Source organism: Heptranchias perlo, chromosome 2 (assembly GCF_035084215.1).
Source record: "Heptranchias perlo isolate sHepPer1 chromosome 2, sHepPer1.hap1, whole genome shotgun sequence".
NCBI classification, from domain to species: domain Eukaryota; kingdom Metazoa; phylum Chordata; class Chondrichthyes; order Hexanchiformes; family Hexanchidae; genus Heptranchias; species Heptranchias perlo.
The window spans coordinates 123,210,879-123,228,003 of NC_090326.1; the positions used below are offsets into that span (position 1 = coordinate 123,210,879).

Sequence of the window (17,125 nt, forward strand, 5' to 3'; positions counted from 1 at the left end):
AAGCAATCCGCTTGATCGGCACCTCACCCACTAGCCTAAACATCCACTCTCTTCATACGATGCACTGCAGCAAGTCACCAAGGCTTCTTCGGCAGCACCTCCTAAACCCGCGACCTCTACCACCTAGAAGGACAAGGCCAGCAGGCGCATGGAGACAACACCACCTCCAAGTTCCCCTCCAAGTCATCACCATCCTGATTTGGAAATATATCGCCGTTCCTTCCTGGTCACTGGGTCAAAATCCTGGAATTCCTTACCTAACAGCACTGTGGGAGAACCTTCACCACACGGACTGCAGCGGTTCAAGAAGAAGGCTCACCACCACCTTCTCAAGGGCAACTAGGGATGGGCAATGAATGCTAGCCTTGTTAGTGACTCCCATATCTCAAGAATGAATTTTAAATTTACAAATAATCTTTATTGTGTTTGACTGAGTCTTGACACACTCAATGTCTTAAGCAATAGTCATACAGAGAAATAAACAATATTACCCGCTTTCACTCTGGATAGAGAACGTACCCTTTGTTGATTTTTTCATTCTTGTCTCTCTCTACGAATTGAGAAGGAAAGTTTAAGATCTTTATAGAGCTCTAGTCATGCACAACCATCCCTTAAAAGGAATTTTTCAGTTTCCTAACTGATCATTGTTTTCTTTGTTTGTGATATAGGTATCCTCTTATCTGGGAGACCAGTGACCCCTTATTCCGCATTCCTTGCTAACAAAAGACCTTCTCCTTGCTGACAAAGCTTTTTCTTGCTAAATGTCACCCATACCCTGAAGAATTCTGGGAATGAACAACTTGACCATTTTATTATTTCTAGCTACAGTACAAGGCTACAAGCTATTATAAGTGAAAAGAAAGCAAAAACCGTAATCATATGAGATTAAACCAAATCCTAATCCCATGTATCTATCTATATAAGAATAGGGTATTTTACACCATAGCACTTCACAACCATGAAGTACTTTTGAAGTGCTGTCACTGTTGTAATGCAGAGAAACGCGACAGCCAATTTTCAGAGATGTTAGTTGAAGGATAAATGTTGGCCTGGACTAATTTTAAGGTTAAGCCCTTTTGTTCTGGACTCCCCCACCAGAGGAAATAGTTTCTATCTACCCTATCAAATCTTTTAATCATCTTAAACATGTCAATTAGATCACCCCTTACTCTTCTATACTCAAAGGAATTCTATGCAACCTGACCTCATAATTTAACCCTTTTAGCCCCAGTATAATTCTGGTTAACCTGCACTGTATCCCCCCACACCCACCCCCCCAAGGCCAATATATCCTTCCTGAGGTGTGGTGCCCAGTACTGATATTGGTCTACTTTGACAGGAATTATTTTAGTAACAGTAGCTGAATGTGTTGGTTGGAGAGTCAACCATCTGTTATTATGGTTCCATATATATTATTTATATAATCACAATGCGTTGTCATCACTGATATTCTTTCAGTACAGATGAGATCGATTTTAATACTTAGGTGGTGCCAAGAAGGAAAATTATCTTTCACTAAACTATACTAAAGATATTACAGAATCTTATTCCATGAATTACATATTGCTTACAATCAGATTTGCGTGTAACATGAATAGGTAAATCTTTCCAAATCAGAAAAAAATGAGACTTGTTAAGAATCTGTTCATCTTAGGGTGTGTTTGTACAAATCAGAACTGGAGATACAGTATTAAATGTCTGCAATGCACTGCAAGTAACAAATTTGGCCTTGGAAGTGAATTCACTTTCTCAGAAATGATCTTTGAAAGGTTTCAATGGATTAAAATATTAATACTGGCATGTGATCTCCTGTTATAGCAGAATTATCTCTTGCTGCAGTCTCCGCACTTTGTGGAGTGTATCTCCCAGAGATCGTTACGATGCTGCCGCCCATGCTCAGTGTCGGCCCCGCACTCTGCAGCCGGCGAGGGGATTGACGTGAACGTGGACCAGAAATGAGGAGATCTGGCTGACTGGGAAACGATGAGGTGCAAGAGAAAGGGGAGAGGAGGCGCTCAGACGCTCTAAGCCTGTCACTGTCATCCAGTGCTGCAGCCTGCACTCTACAGGAAGCAGAGCAAAAGAAAAACAGGAAACAATACGAACGAAACCTTAGACACCCCGTAGGATCCAGCCAAGAAATATTAATTATTGGGAGAAAAAAGATTTTTTTAAAAAAAATTCTCCTGCAGAGTCATAAAGAATATGAAATATGAAGCCTTTACCGCGTCAGATTGCCTTGGTATCTCTATGTGGACTAGTCTACCTCGTTCAATATAACAGCGCCAATAGAAACCCCGGTAAGGTTATCAGCGAAAATCAGCACCTTCTTAATCTTTGCATGGGTGGATTTTTTTTATTGAAAGAAAGAAAGCTGAATAATGGTTTAAATGTGGAATTATTAGAGGTGTTTGCGAGAGAGTTGCGGACCTCGAGCTGCATGATTAGTGTTTTTAACTTTAGAACAGTGATGGGATGAGATAGAAGGTTAAAAAATGATGCCAACAAATGAATGGGACTGACAGCAGTGTATCCACGAACCGTGCACATTGCAGGTTCGGCTGAAGGTGACGACGCCTTGAGGAGAAAGGAGGAGGAGGAGGCGGCGGTGAGCTGGGGGGAGAGCGGCTTCGAGCGGCCCCAGACAACCAGCCCGCTTCGGCTCGTCTACCGCGGCCAGCTTGGCCTGGACACCCGAGTGAGGACACGAACGCGGGCAGACCCACACCCGGTAAGCGTCACTGAGTTGTATTGTATTTATTTGCTGTTTTAAAATGTGCAAATACAAACAGCGCTTTCTGCATTTCCTTCTAGTGCCCCTGGAGACGTTGGCTGCATTTTTAAAAAAAAAGCAAGCAAACAAAAACAAAACACTGCATCAAAAAATGGGAGAGCTGGTTTGCACAATGCAATAAATCAAACGGATTTGTAAGCATTTAATTCTCAAACACAGGGTGCAAATTATTTGCATTCATTACGGTTTATTAATTTTTTATGTATACTGAGACCGCAGGGCGAGTGCTGGGTTTGCACAAAATTTCGTTGCGCTTTTAATTCTGCACAATTGATTTGCTGACGGTTATCTATTAGATACAAGGGCCAGGTTACTAATTGCTACTGTCTTTTGATTTTTTTTGCAGTCCGCACACATTGCCCAGGCTACCTTCCAGGTTGATGCTTTCGACTCATCGTTCATTCTTGACGTTGAACTAAACCAGTAAGTATGCGTGAGATGAAAAAACCCAGAATTAACAGCAGCCCACACTGCAGGGACTTTGCGTTGCTTTGGTTTGCACATTTCAGGCTCGATATACGTATTTCTAAATCGCTGTACGAATTAATTACTTTGGGTGAAAGCTTGGTTCAAAGGTTTCGGTTTGTTCTCGCTGTTAGTTTTGCGATTTTCCTACACAGATTCCGTTTTCTGTATTAACGACGATTTATTGATTGGCGAAGTTTCAGAATGACTCACTGCTTGTTTTTGTGGAATTGTCAAGTTAGTAGTGCACTACATTGTACACTTGAAACCACACAATGCGATAGAAAATACATGGGAATCTGGGCGACAACTTACACTGTGTAATTTAGGGGGTTGAACATCACAAATGTGTTGCAAAAGCCGCTGTAGAACAAGCAGGTCTTAAACAAAAACCTCGTGTGAACTTTAGTGAATATTTTTTTCATGTTAAGATAGCATTTATTCTATTAATCATTTCAAAAGCCTATGAGGTGGCCACATATTAAAATTGTAAACAATTTTACAACACCAAGTTATAGTCCAGCAATTTTATTTTAAATTCACAAGCTTTCGGAGGCTTCCCCCTTCGTCAGGTGAACAATGTGAAAATGTGAAAATGAAAATTTCATTTTCACATCGTTCACCTGACGAAGGGGGAAGCCTCCGAAAGCTTGTGAATTTAAAATAAAATTGCTGGACTATAACTTGGTGTTGTAAAATTGTTTACAATTGTCAACCCCAGTCCATCACCGGCATCTCCACATATTAAAATGATAATGTTTCAGCAACCATTGTGAAGAGGTGGCCTAGGGACCACCAAAATCCAAAAGAGCACAATACGAATCAGGGAAAAGTGTGTGAAGAGCATTAAATGAAAAACTTCAAGAAGTAGCTGTAATGAATTTAGTGTAATAGGTGTGAAATGCAGGGTGCATTTGACACAGGGTGTAATACAATACGAGTGTTTTCATCCTAGTTACAGGGTAGTTGTACTCATGATCTTTCATTCAGGGTGCTGACAACCAAGAACTGACCTATAATCTTCAAGATGTAGGCAGAAACATAATGAAATTCAAGAATAAAACTGGCGCGCCCTCTTCCTCTATGGCAGTGATTTTCATACATCCCCATGCAAATCTTGACCCATTCCCAGGGACCCCCTGTCCCAAATTCTGAAAGGCAGCTACCCAAAGTAGAACTGTGTTACCATTGCATAAAATATTCAATTATTATATGGTAGCAGAAGTGTGCTATATATTAATATATAATAATGTAGAATACACTGTTCTCAAGACACGCTGTGCAAGGTATGCATAGACCCAGATGGACAGAAATCTGATGAGCTTCCTACCTGCCCTCCCCTAGGTCTAATTTGAAAACTTGTGATTGATGTAGTCCTAACACAAGTACTTTTCCGAAGACGAAATACAGATTGCTGTCTACATTTGAGACAATTAAAACAGCACCAAATTGTAGTTTGCTAGAAAGTAATCTCTCTAAACTTGAAATATATGCCATCCATATGTTTTTGAACTTGTTTCAAGTAACTACTATGCCTTTCAATGAGCTTACATTTTAGATATCGTGGCTGAAATTGCACGAGAAAGATTAAGACATTGGATTCTTTTTATTACAGACTCAGTTTGTTTGCTAAATGGCAATAAGTGGGAAGTGATAATAACCGGGTTTCACTCCTGTGTTGCTGTCGTTTACTTCAAAAGAGTAATCCAGAGGAATCATATTACAGTAAAATCGACATAACGACAGTCACGTTTTGCTGTGAATGTGGCTGCAATTTTGTGCAGACTTTTATTATTTTGTCTGTTCGAGGGAGCTGAGGGACACTTCTATCAGATTAGTGTGACATGGAAATTATAACACAATATATATGTGCATGAACATTTTATGGCAAAAAATAGCCATGAATTGATATTAAATGGTGATAGCAGACTTAAAGGGAACAAGTGAGGATCTAGATCATTTGGAAATAACCTAGGATTTTAAATGGGAATAAAAATAACAAAAAGAATGGTGGAAATTGTAGGAATAATGGTTTGAAATGTACAATTTGCCTAGGGTGTTGTTGTGATACCAATTTGAGTCATCCTGCATAACCTAGAATCCATCTAAATCTTGACATTTCCAATTTGGTGTGTAACAAATAACCATTTTATTAAGCTACTTCTCCATAGTTAAGGATAAGATAATTATTAACTTAATCACTGTGAGTAGAAGAGTAATTCAGTTGAGGCGTTACAATAAGAAAATATTAATTGTATATTATTTAACATAGCATAATTCAGTTCAGAATTGCAGTATTACAACTTTAACTGGGTCCAGCCGTTAAGATTATGGCATGTGCTTGACAAAGTTCATGTAATGAATTAACAGTAGCTGTCATGCTTTTCCTGTTCAATGTCTTAGTTGAAGTTAATATAACAATAACAATATATACCTTTTTGACTAGGTAGCAGTTTAACTCCTATATGGAAAATAATTCTTTCTCCACTAAGTGGTGGTTCTGTTTGTCTCTAAAATGTGCTGGTTTAATCTTTCTCTGTGGTGCGCCTAGTGATCAGGGAGTCAAGCCTATGAAATCTTGTCAGCAAAATATTGATAAAGAAGATAGCCCTAGAGTGGTGGATTGGCAACAGTATTTTTCCTGCACAATGTACACCAGCTCAGTCATCATCTTAATGAGAAAGATATTGAGGATAACGTTAACCTAACCCACCCGGCGGGAATGCGGCGGGTTCGAGTTGGACACCCATTTTAGACCCCTCCCGATTTTACTCTCCATTACTCCCAGTACTGTTTCAGGTGTAACCCTTAATCAGAGCAAACAAAAATTGAAAGTGTCTTGAGTTTCAACACAATGGGTGGCAAAAACTAAAGAAAGATTTTATTAGTTGTGATGACCGAATGAACAAATTTCAGTAAGTGTGCCTCCAACAATGAAACAGATCACTGTGAAATGATTACTTTAAGCTCTTGTGTTATTTTTAGTACATCAATAGTCCCTTTGATTCTTAACTGCCTATAGAATACCTGCTTGCATAATTGGCCTTGTTTATTTGCGGATCTCCCATTAACATTTTAAACATACAATGTGCATTGAAAATGTCTAAATTCTCATATCCTTTAAGTATTTTACTACCTCTACCATTTGTGAAATTATACCTCGATCTCCTAACTCTGAAGAGATCACAGTGGCTGCCTTTAAGTCAGCTTGTTACACTTTTGTAGCGAAGGTTGTAGGAGCAGTATCCCTTATCAGTGATAGCTTAGCTGAAGGATGGTACTCATGGATTGATTGTGAAATGAAGGGTTATAGTCATATACTGGAATGTTTAAAAATGTTTTATATCCTTTCACCATTTCAAATTTTCTCCTAATTTTCACTCTCCCCCCCCCCTTTTTAGGATTCTCCTGTGCCAAGCACTATTCCCTGAGCGAGAGGGAGTCACATGACCTTCACCCAGGCTTTTGCGTACATGCCTGTAATCAGTGGGTAGGAGGTGTTGACTTGCTCACTAATTTCCTTCTTTCACTGTGAGTAAGCACCTGGTCTTCCCTGATAACTTGGCTGCATTGTCAACATATGGGGTATCACAAGATGCCCTTCCATGCTGTGGTGCAGCATATTGGTAAACAAACCCACTAAAGCACTGGGCCACTACAATCTTGGATTGCTTGCATTCTGTTTTTGTTTTCCTGAAATACAATAACAATTTGTTTTATTTTTTACTTAAGGTAAATCTAGTTTTGTTGTCAGTCTTTGTTTTGTGGGCTTCAGCCCCAAATCAGTGCTGCATGGTAACAGATGGCAAGTCTGCTACTCTTTTCTCTGATCATCTTTTTGAAAAAACATTGCCAAATATATATATTACGGTTGATTTGATATGTATTATCATGTAGTGATGCAACTCACTGTTAATGTTTATCTGACATGACATCAAAATTAAGATAATCATTAACACATGCAAGTCTAGAATAGCAGACAAAGTAAGTACTATCTTATAATTTTGTCTTTGTCTCATTTAAAAACAAAGTTTCCCTTTTACTATTTCCCCTCTCTACGTAGTCTTTCTTTGCCAAGAACATAAAAGTTAGGGATGTGAAAAAACCATTTGACCCAACAAAGCTTATCCCTCCTGTACCATAACTCTCCAACTTGCTTTTAGGCTCCTGCCAACTTTGAGGCTGAGTTGACAACACAATAGCCTACCTGCTGACCTTTACCTTCTGTGAGGAGGTGTCTTATTTATGCTTGATTTCTGTGCTGTGATGGCACAGCAGAAATTAGAATTCACCTTAGGGGAAGATTTTGTTTTAAGTGCTATGTGTAACAAAATTGTTAACCAGCTTATAAAGAATGCTTTTACACACAGAGCACAGAGGAAATCTTCCTTCTCATGAAGAACCACAGGTGTGAATTCATGATCCACCACAGTATACTGGAATTAATGTGCTCCATCATCATTAACTGATCTGTAGGAATTGCAACTAAAGTTGCAGTATAGGACAGTGCCCTGAACTTCCTGTTGGTTGACAGACCACGATATAAATTTGCTGTTATAGAGGTTGTGGGTTCCAGTCACCATGAGACTGTCTGATCCAATTTCAATATGTTGGGATGCCAGATGGAGAAAGCCATTACACAGGGTGTCACTGCCCTCATTGCTGCCCAGAGGTCTGCTTTTAGGCAGATCAGAGATCATGCTAAGGGACTACCGAACTACAGGGACATGGCTGCAGTAGTATGCACTTCTTGTCCGCCATATTGGATGTTTAGGCACCCGTTTTGCACTTGCAAAACGGGCGCAGCACCATCAAATTTATAGACCATATTGCCTATATTTTGATATGTTTAGAGACATTTAACCATGTATCATCAAATCTCAAATACTAATTATTTTAAGTTTTGATTTAATTCATTCATCAAATACCAGCTCCCATTTTTGTACATTCAATGGAAGTCAGCAACATTGAAACTAATGGGAGTGAGGAGCTGGGTAATATTTCTGATGTGGCGTCTGATCCACTAGGAATTGAGTCAGCAGACAGGAGAGACTTTCATCTCATCAGTTTGTGCTGAACTCAAACCAGGTCGCAGAGATGGCTTGGAGTGCTGCTAAAGCTGCTGTATACCAGTACTGTTTCAGTTTGGATTTAAGGGGACTAGTATTTATGAGCCAACTCCTGGCAGTTACACTGCTAAATTCAGCTCCTTTATCTTGGCGGCAGACTCAGGGACCCATTGTGTTTGCCGTTGGAATAACAGATGCAGATTTAGTAGTGTTAATGTCAGAAGCTGGCTCGTGGGTGTCGGATTTCTGGAATCCAAGTTAAAACAACAGCAGTGTAAAAGTAGCTTAAGACTCTCTGATTCTTACAGTGTTAAGCACCTATGTAATTTTTGCCCAAAGTGGCACACAATTACTCTGGTCAGATGCTGAGAGGCTGTTTCCCCTGGCTGTAGAGTCTAGAACTAGGGGGCATAGTCTCAGGATAAGGGGTCGGCCATTTAGGACTGAGATGAGAATGTGAATCTTTGGAATTCTCTACCCCAGAGGGCTGTGGATGCTCAGTCATTGAGTATATTCAAGACTTGAGATAGACAGATTTTTGGACTCTAAGGGAATCAAGGGATATGGGGATAGGGCGGGAAAGTAGAGTTGAGGACGAAGATCAGCCGTGATCTTATTGAACAGCGGAGCAGGCTTGAGGGGCCGAATGGCCTATTCCTGCTCCTATTTCTTATGCTCTTATGTTCTTATGATGCTTTCACCAAATAAATGTCATGAAATCAGTTCCATATTCCTCCACCTAAATATTGTACAATATAAGCAAGACTTTGATTTTTGTTTGGATTCATAAATATCAAAGAGTTTTCTGCATGTAAGATAAATTGCAAAGTACAATACTGAAATTTGGATAAGTGTCTAAATTTGGTTGACCTAAATGTTTTAATGTGTGCCAGATATGAAATACTACAGTGGTCTCCTAATCTCAAAGAAAACCTAACCAGGTTCCATGTATTATACAGAGAACCATAGTTACCTGGACGGTAATTACAAGACAATAATCCAATTTTGAAGTTCTGCAAAAGCAAAGCTGAAGTGGTTTACCAATATTTTATAAACCCAGAGATTGGATTACTGGCTTTAATTCACTTAAGACATATAAATTATAGATATGTAAAAAAACCACAATTTTTATACATTATATAAGATACTAATGACCAGTGGTACTATTGTTGCTGGCTACCTAACTTAGGCAGTCTGTGCTATGTGGGAGTTTGGATTCTGAGCGACCATGGACTGACAGTGTGGAGAATTCAGGCGATTTAGAGTTTGTGTGGGGTTGCACACTGTATAGACAATACATATTTTAGCCAGTTATAACTGTGTTGTGAGTGTTTGATGCTGTTGCCCAATACAAAGGGGAAAATGTGTGATTATCCAGTAATCATTGGCCCAGATAAGAATAGGAAGTATTAAAACCATACATTTTACTGGATTGGTCTCATTCTGTTCTAAATGTCAAGGATCTTCGTCTAGTATATTTTGATAATTTTTGTTTATTTCAGAACCATAAATGTATATACTGTATTATAAATGTTTAATGTACATAAATTATTGCTTAAATTTGTTCAGTTTTTGAATTCAAATTTCAACTATCTTCAAATGCATATATTGGATATGGAATGAGAAGCTTGGATTCATTGTCCCACTGGAGGCCTCGGCTGAGACCAGGGAAAAGTATTGGGAGCTAGATTTGAGGGAGAGGAAGCCATTAATTGTCTCTCTCCCTCCACAGGGGGACCTCAGGGCTCTTACTAGTGCTTCCTGGGGTCTACTGCCATCTTCCCCAAGGCAACCCCCGGAAGCTATTTACATCTGGTAGGCAAGAAAGGAGAGGCTAGCAGTTTTCCTGGCAGGGGCATTGGATGGAAATACTGGTCACATGACAGTTGGCCTCACCACCTGCATTTTGCTTCATTCTTTGCCGCTATCCCGCCTGGCATCTATGAAGGTAAGAACCCTGGAAAGAGGCCAAGTAGGATCTTAAATTTAAACAAAGTCAATTATGTAGGTAAGAGGGGTGAGAAGGCTACGGTAGATTGGGAAATTAGATTAAAAGATATGATGATAGATAAGCAATGGTGAACATTTAAAGAAATAATTCATAATTCTCAACAAATATACATTCCCTTTAGGAATAAAAGTGCCACAGGAAAAGTGAGCCAACCATGGCTAACTAGAGAAGTTAAGGATAGTATTAGATTAAAAGAAGAGGCTTAAAATGTTGCCAAAAAGTATAGTAAGCCTGAGGATTGGGAGGGTTTTAGAAATCAGCAAAGGACGATTAAGAAATTGATAAAGAGGGCAAAAATTGAAAATGAGAGCAAACTAGCAAGAAATATAAAAACAGATTGTAAGAAGGAAGAGATGATCGAAAGTAAATGTGGGTCCTTTAGAGGCTGAGACAGGAGAAATTATAATGGGGAATAAGGAAATGGCAGAGATGTTAAACAAATATTTTGTATCTGTCTTCACAGTAGAAGACCCAAAAAAGATATTGGAAATAGTGGGGAACCAAGGGACAAATGAGACCGAGGAACTTAAAGTAATTAAGATTAGTAAAGAAAAAGTACTGGAGAAATTAATGGGACTAAAAGCCGATAAATCCCCTGGACCTGATGGTCTACATCCTAGGGTTGTAGAAGAGGTGGCTGCAGAGATAGTGGATGCACTGGTTTTGATCTTCCAAAATTCCCTAGATTCTAGAATGGTTCCCATGGATTGGAAGATAGCAAATGTAACCCTGCAATTCAAGAAAGAGAGAAAACAGGGAACTATAGGCCAGTTAGCCTGACATCAGTAGTAGGGAAAATGCTAGAATCTATTATTAAGGACGTAGTAAAACAGCACTTAGAAAATCATAATATGATTAGGCAGAGGCAACACGGTTTTATGAAAGGGAAATTGTGTTTGTTAAATCTATTAGAGTTTTTTGAGGGTGTAACTAGCAGGGTAGATAAGGGAGAACCAGTGGATGTAGTATATTTGGATTTTCAAAAGGCATTCGATAAGGTGCCACACAAGAGGTTGTTACACAAGTTTAGGGCTCATGACATTGGGGTAATCTATTAGCATGGATTGAGGATTCGTTTACAGACAGAAAGCAGAGAGTAGGAATAAACGGGTCATTTTTGTGTTGGCAGGTTGTAACTAGTGGGGTGCCGCAAGGATCAGTGCATGGGCCTCAGCTAGTTACAATCTATCAATGACTTAGATGAAGGGACTAAATGAAATGTATCCAAGTTTGCTGATGATACAAAGCTAGATAGGAAAGTAATCTGTGAGGAGGACGCAAAGAGTCTGCAAAGAAATATAGACAGGTTAAGTGATTGGGCAAGGTGGCAGATGGAGTATAATGTGGGGAAATGTGAGGTTATTCACTTTGGTAGGAAGAATAGAAAAGCAGAATATGTTTTAAAAGATGAGAGACTAAGAAATGTTGGTATTCAGAGGGATTTGGGTGTCCTTGTCCACGAATCACAGAAAGTTAACATGCAGTTACAGCAAGCAATTAGGAAGGCAAATGGTATGTTGGCCTTTATTGCAAGAGGTTTGGAGTATATGAGTAAGGAGGTCTTGTTGCAATTGTACAGGGCTCTGGTGAGTCCACACCTGGAGTACTGTGTACAGTTTTGGTCTCCTTATCTAAAGAATGATATACTTGCCTTAGAGGTGGTGCAACAAAGGTTTATTAGATTAATTCCTGGGATGAGAGGGTTGTCCTATGAACACAGATAGAGTACAGTGGGCCTATATTCTCTGTAGATTAGAAGAATGAGAGGTGATCTCATTGAAACATATAAAATTCTTGACAGGGTAGATGCTGAGAGGCTGTTTCCTCTGGCTGGAGAGCCTAGAACTAGAGGTCATAGTCTCAAGATAAGGGGTCGGCCATTAAGGACTAAGATGAGGAAAAAAGTCTTCACTCAGAGGGTTGTGAACCTTTGGAATTCTCTACCTCAGAGGGCTGTGGCTGCTCAGTCATTGAGTATATTCAAGACTGAGATTGACAGATTTTTGGACACTAAGGGAATCAAGGAATATGGGGATAGGGCGGGAAAGTGGAGTTGACGTAGAAGATCAGCCATGATCTTATTGAATGGTGGAGCAGGCTCGAAGGGCCGTATGGCCTATTCCTGCTCCTATTTCTTATGTTCTTATCCACTCAGAACTTTTGCTGAAGAGGCTTGCAAACACTTCAGCCTGATCTCTTGCATTTACATGCTGGGCTCTGCCATGGTTGGGGATGGGGATGTTCATGGAACCTCCTTCTCCTATAATCCACCACAATTCTTGACTTGATGTGGCGGAGCTGCAGAGCTTTGGTTCATCCATTTGTTGTGGGACCACTTAGCACTGTTTATAGCCTGCTGCCTTTGGTATTTACTAGGTTATGATTTCATTCAAAGACATTGCTGGTGCTGCTCCTGGCATGCTTTTCTATGCTCCCCATTGAACCAGGATTGGCCTCCCATCTTGATAGTGATGAAGGAATGAGGATTATGCTGGGTCATATGTTTATAGATTGTGGTGGTATGCAATTCTGCTGCTGCAGATGGCTCACAGTGTCTCATGGATGCCCAGTTTTGGGCTGCTAGATCTATCCTCGGTCTGTCCCACTTAGTACAGTCATAGTGCCATCCTCAAGGACTATGCGGTGGCCGCTCCTACCGGTGCTATTGTGGTCAGATGTGTCTGGGATAGGTAGTTAGTTGAGAATGAGGTCAAGTAGATTATTCCCTTGCATTGATTCCCTTACCAACTGACACAGGTCTAGTCTAGCAGCTATGTCTGTCAGGACTCGGTCAGCTCGGTCAGGGGTGGCACTACTGAGTCACTCTTAGTGGTGGACATTGAATCCCTCCCACCCAGAGTACATTCTATCTTTGCTTCCCTCATTGCTTTCTCCAAATGATGTTCAACATGGATGATTACCAATTTGTCAATTTGGGAGGGGCGGGGGGTGTAACAGAAGGTGGTGATCAAGAGGGAATTTCTTGACCTTGTTTGTCTAGAAGCCATGGAGTCTGGAGTCAATTCTAAGGAGTCCCAGGGTCACTCACACCCTACTACCTACTAACGTGTCCCCCAGACTCAGATAATTTCAGCCCAATCAATCCTGCAAAGTCATCTTCACTAATATCTGGGGCTGGTGCTCAAGTTGGGAGAAGTATCCCACAGGCTAGTCAAGCAATATCCCGACATAGTCTGACTCATAGAGTCATGTCTATCAGCCAACATATTTCAGCTTTCTGATTAATTCAGTGTTTCTATTCTATATTTTTTCTTTTTTCTGACCGGTTGCAGTTATATTTCACAAAAAGAACTTACCAGATACGAAGAAAAATATTTTCAGCCACCATGCTAGTTCTCCTTACTCTGACTTAAATCCCAGACTCATCTGCCATGTTACCGCCTTCCAGTAGCTTCCTGCTTTCTCACAGAGCTCAAATCCATTCTCTGGCCTTGCTCTTGCACATTTGAGACTTGTAAAGTCACTTTGGTCCCACTAATCATATTATTTGTACTGAGTAGGAACATAGGAACAGGAGTAGGCCATTCAGCCCCTCGTGCCTGCTTCTCCATTTGATAAGATCATGATGTGGAGATGCCGGTGATGGACTGGGGATGACAATTGTAAACAATTTTACAACACCAAGTTATAGTCCAACAATTTTATTTTGAAATCCACAAGCTTTCGGAGGCTTCCTCCTTCCTCAGGTGAATGTGGAACTGAAATCCTCGAACCTATCGCATTTATAAATCACAGAACAATGCCTGGTGATTACAGAGAGCCTTTTCAACTGCCCGTTGCCAAGGCAACCAAAGTGTTCAGACAGATAGGTGTTACCTACAGGCCCACCGAATATACAAATGGCCAGAACTAAAAAAACAGATGATTTGGAGATGCCAATTAAAAAAAAACAGAGCGAAAGAGGTAGAAACATAGAAACATCCGGAAGGAAAAGACAGCAATTGACCCGTTATATTAAAAACAGATAACATTTGTTCGCTGGTGGGGTAACGTGTAGCGTGACATGAACCCAAGATCCCGGTTGAGGCCGTCCTCATGGGTGCGGAACTTGGCTATCAATTTCTGCTCGACGATTTTGCGTTGTCGAGTGTCTCGAAGGCCGCCTTGGAGTACGCTTACCCGAAGGTCGGTGGCTGAATGTCCTTGACTGCTGAAGTGTTCTCCGACTGGGAGGGAACCCTCCTGTCTGGCGATTGTTGCGCGGTGTCTGTTCATCCGTTGTCGCAGCGTTTGCATGGTCTCGCCAATGTACCATGCTCTGGGGCATCCTTTCCTGCAACGTATGAGGTAGACAACATTGGCCGAGTCACAGGAGTATGAACCATGCACCTGGTGGGTGGTGTCCTCTCGTGTGATGGTGGTATCTGTGTCGATGATCTGGCATGTTTTGCAGAGGTTACCGTGGCAGGGTTGTGTGGTGTCGTGGACGCTGTTCTCCTGAAAGCTGGGTAATTTGCTGCGAACGATGGTCTGTTTGAGGTTTGGTGGCTGTTTAAAGGCGAGTAGTGGAGGTGTGGGGATGGCCATAGCGAGGTGTTCGTCGTCATTGATGACATGTTGAAGGCTGCGGAGAACATGGCGTAGTTTCTCCGCTCCGGGGAAGTACTGGACGACGAAGGGTACTCTGTTGGTTGTGTCCCGTGTTAGTCTTCTGAGGAGGTCTATGCGATTTTTCGCTGTGGCCCGTCGGAACTGTCGATCGATGAGTCGAGCGTCATATCCCGTTCTTACGAGGGCGTCTTTCAGCGTCTGTAGGTGTCCATCACGTTCCTCCTCATCTGAGCAGATCCTGTGTATTCGCAGGGCCTGTCCATAGGGGATGGCCTCTCTGACGTGGTTAGGGTGGAAGCTGGAAAAGTGGAGCATCGTGAGGTTGTCCGTGGGCTTGCGGTAGAATGAGGTGCTGAGGTGCCCGTCATTTGTAAAGCAGCCATGATAAGATCATGGCTGCTTTACAAATCATGACAATAGAAAGTCATACAAAAATTTTAGTTGAATTGCTTCTAGAACATGTTTGTTGTACGTTTTTGACTCTATCTTTGTCTCTTCTTCTTTGTGGCCCTTTTGCTACTGTATCTCCTCCATCTGAAGTGGATGGCATGCTGAATTGCAAACTTTTCCATGATCACCACCAGTTCCATTTAGTAGCAGATTGCTGTTAAGAGGCATGATTTGTGAACTGTGACAGGCAGTGCCAGCTTTTCCTTTTTAGAGATGCAGTGTCCCAGTTTTAGCAGCCAGGAACTGACAATACTCACACAACTGAGATGTGCAAGTTTGAGACTCGGCAACCTGGGATGAACTCATGATCTAATTAGAAGTAAAGGACTTAAATGCAGGGGCCACTGGGGTAGGGTGGTATTATTTTATTTATGAAACAATGGTGTATTGTGTTGCCAAATTGAAGTACAAGAATGAAGGTTGAATTTATTAATCTTTCCTGCTTCTCATCTTTAGTTTGATTTTTAAAAAAATTTGTAAAGTGTACGGGCTCGATGTTAGCAGGGCTGCGGGTTCGCGGCGGGGGGGGCTATTGGGCGCGTGGGTAACGCGCCCGGTGAAATTAGTCTGCCCCCCGCGCGATCGCAGCCTAATTGGATCCACTTACCTGGTCTTCCAGGTTCCCCACTGCTGATCTGCGCGTCGGGCGGGCTGCGCATGCGCAGTAAGATCTGTCAGCTGGAGGAGCTCTATTTAAAGGGGCAATCCTCCACTGACAGATGCTGCAACAAATAGAAAAAAAAACAGCCTGGAGCAGCCCAGGGGGAAGGCTGCTCCCAGTTTAATGATGCCTCCCTCCAGGTATCATTAGATGGGGTGAGGAGGAGGGGGAGGACAGAGATCTTCCCCCTGGCGGGCGGGAGGAAGCGGCCTGCCTCTGCCACCAGGAAGGCCTGGCTCGAGGTGGCAGAGGAGGTCACCTGCACCACCAACATATCGCCCACCTGCATACAGTGCAGGAGGTGCTCCAATGACCTAAGTAGGTCAGCCAAAGTGAGTACACTTACTCATTTCCCTACACGCCATCTGCCACATCACTGCCCCCACCCCACATCTCCTTCTACACTGCCAACACTACTCTGTCACATCACCCCTCATACCCACTCAAAGCTCATCCTCATCTTACCTGCACTTACTCACCTCGCCAGTACTCATCCCGCCACTACTACTCAACCCAATCCTCATATAATCTCATGGCTCTATCTCATACTCACCCTCTGATGCATCTCTTTCACAGTCAGCCTCACTTAACCTGCCACTACCTGTGCTGCAGCCACAGGGCATGCATCACATATGTGCAGGAGGCAGCGTAAGGCAAACGTGTCTTGAGCGTGAAGGGGATGCACAAGGGTGTTTGAGGGTTTGTCATGGTTGTTACTTATATTGAATTTCTGACCAACTCACATTACATATTATATTGGCACCACTACTGCCACGTCTTTGCGAATCTTGTCTGGTTTGTGCAATAATGCCCTTTCCTGAGGATCACAATGAAGACCCACATCTGATGCCACCCATTGTGTCACTGCAGAGTGAGTGTAGGTGTATTTGCACGGCTCTTTTGTGCAGACGACTGAGAGACGTCGGCGATGTCCCCGGTGGCACCCTGGAAGGATGCGGAGGAGAAGTTGTTGAGGGCAGTGGTGACTTTGACAGCGACAGGTAAGAAGATGGTGCTCGGGACAACTGGGAGCAGCTCGGCATGAAGGAGGCTGCAGATGTCCACGACTACATGTCGAGTGACTCTGAGCCTCCGTGTGCACT

General features: G+C 41.9%; 1 protein-coding gene across 5 annotated transcripts in view; it reads left to right on the forward strand.

Moving 5' to 3' along the window:
• Positions 1-1,880: 1,880 nt before the first annotated feature.
• adam22 (ADAM metallopeptidase domain 22) overlaps positions 1,881-17,125 on the forward strand; it is a 370,054-nt gene continuing 354,809 nt past the window's right edge. For 3 of the 5 annotated variants that reach the window (XR_010967372.1, XM_068007024.1, XM_068007039.1), the window contains exons 1-3: positions 1,882-2,300; positions 2,556-2,731; positions 3,141-3,217. Coding sequence is in view for 4 of the 5 variants with exons in the window: in XM_068007024.1 (XP_067863125.1) it covers positions 2,213-2,300; positions 2,556-2,731; positions 3,141-3,217 (341 nt within the window). In the remaining variant the exon portion in view is untranslated. Of the gene's footprint in view, positions 2,301-2,555; positions 2,732-3,140; positions 3,218-17,125 lie in introns of all 5 variants that reach the window. The other 2 variants (XM_068007033.1, XM_068007043.1) reach the window with 2 other exon arrangements.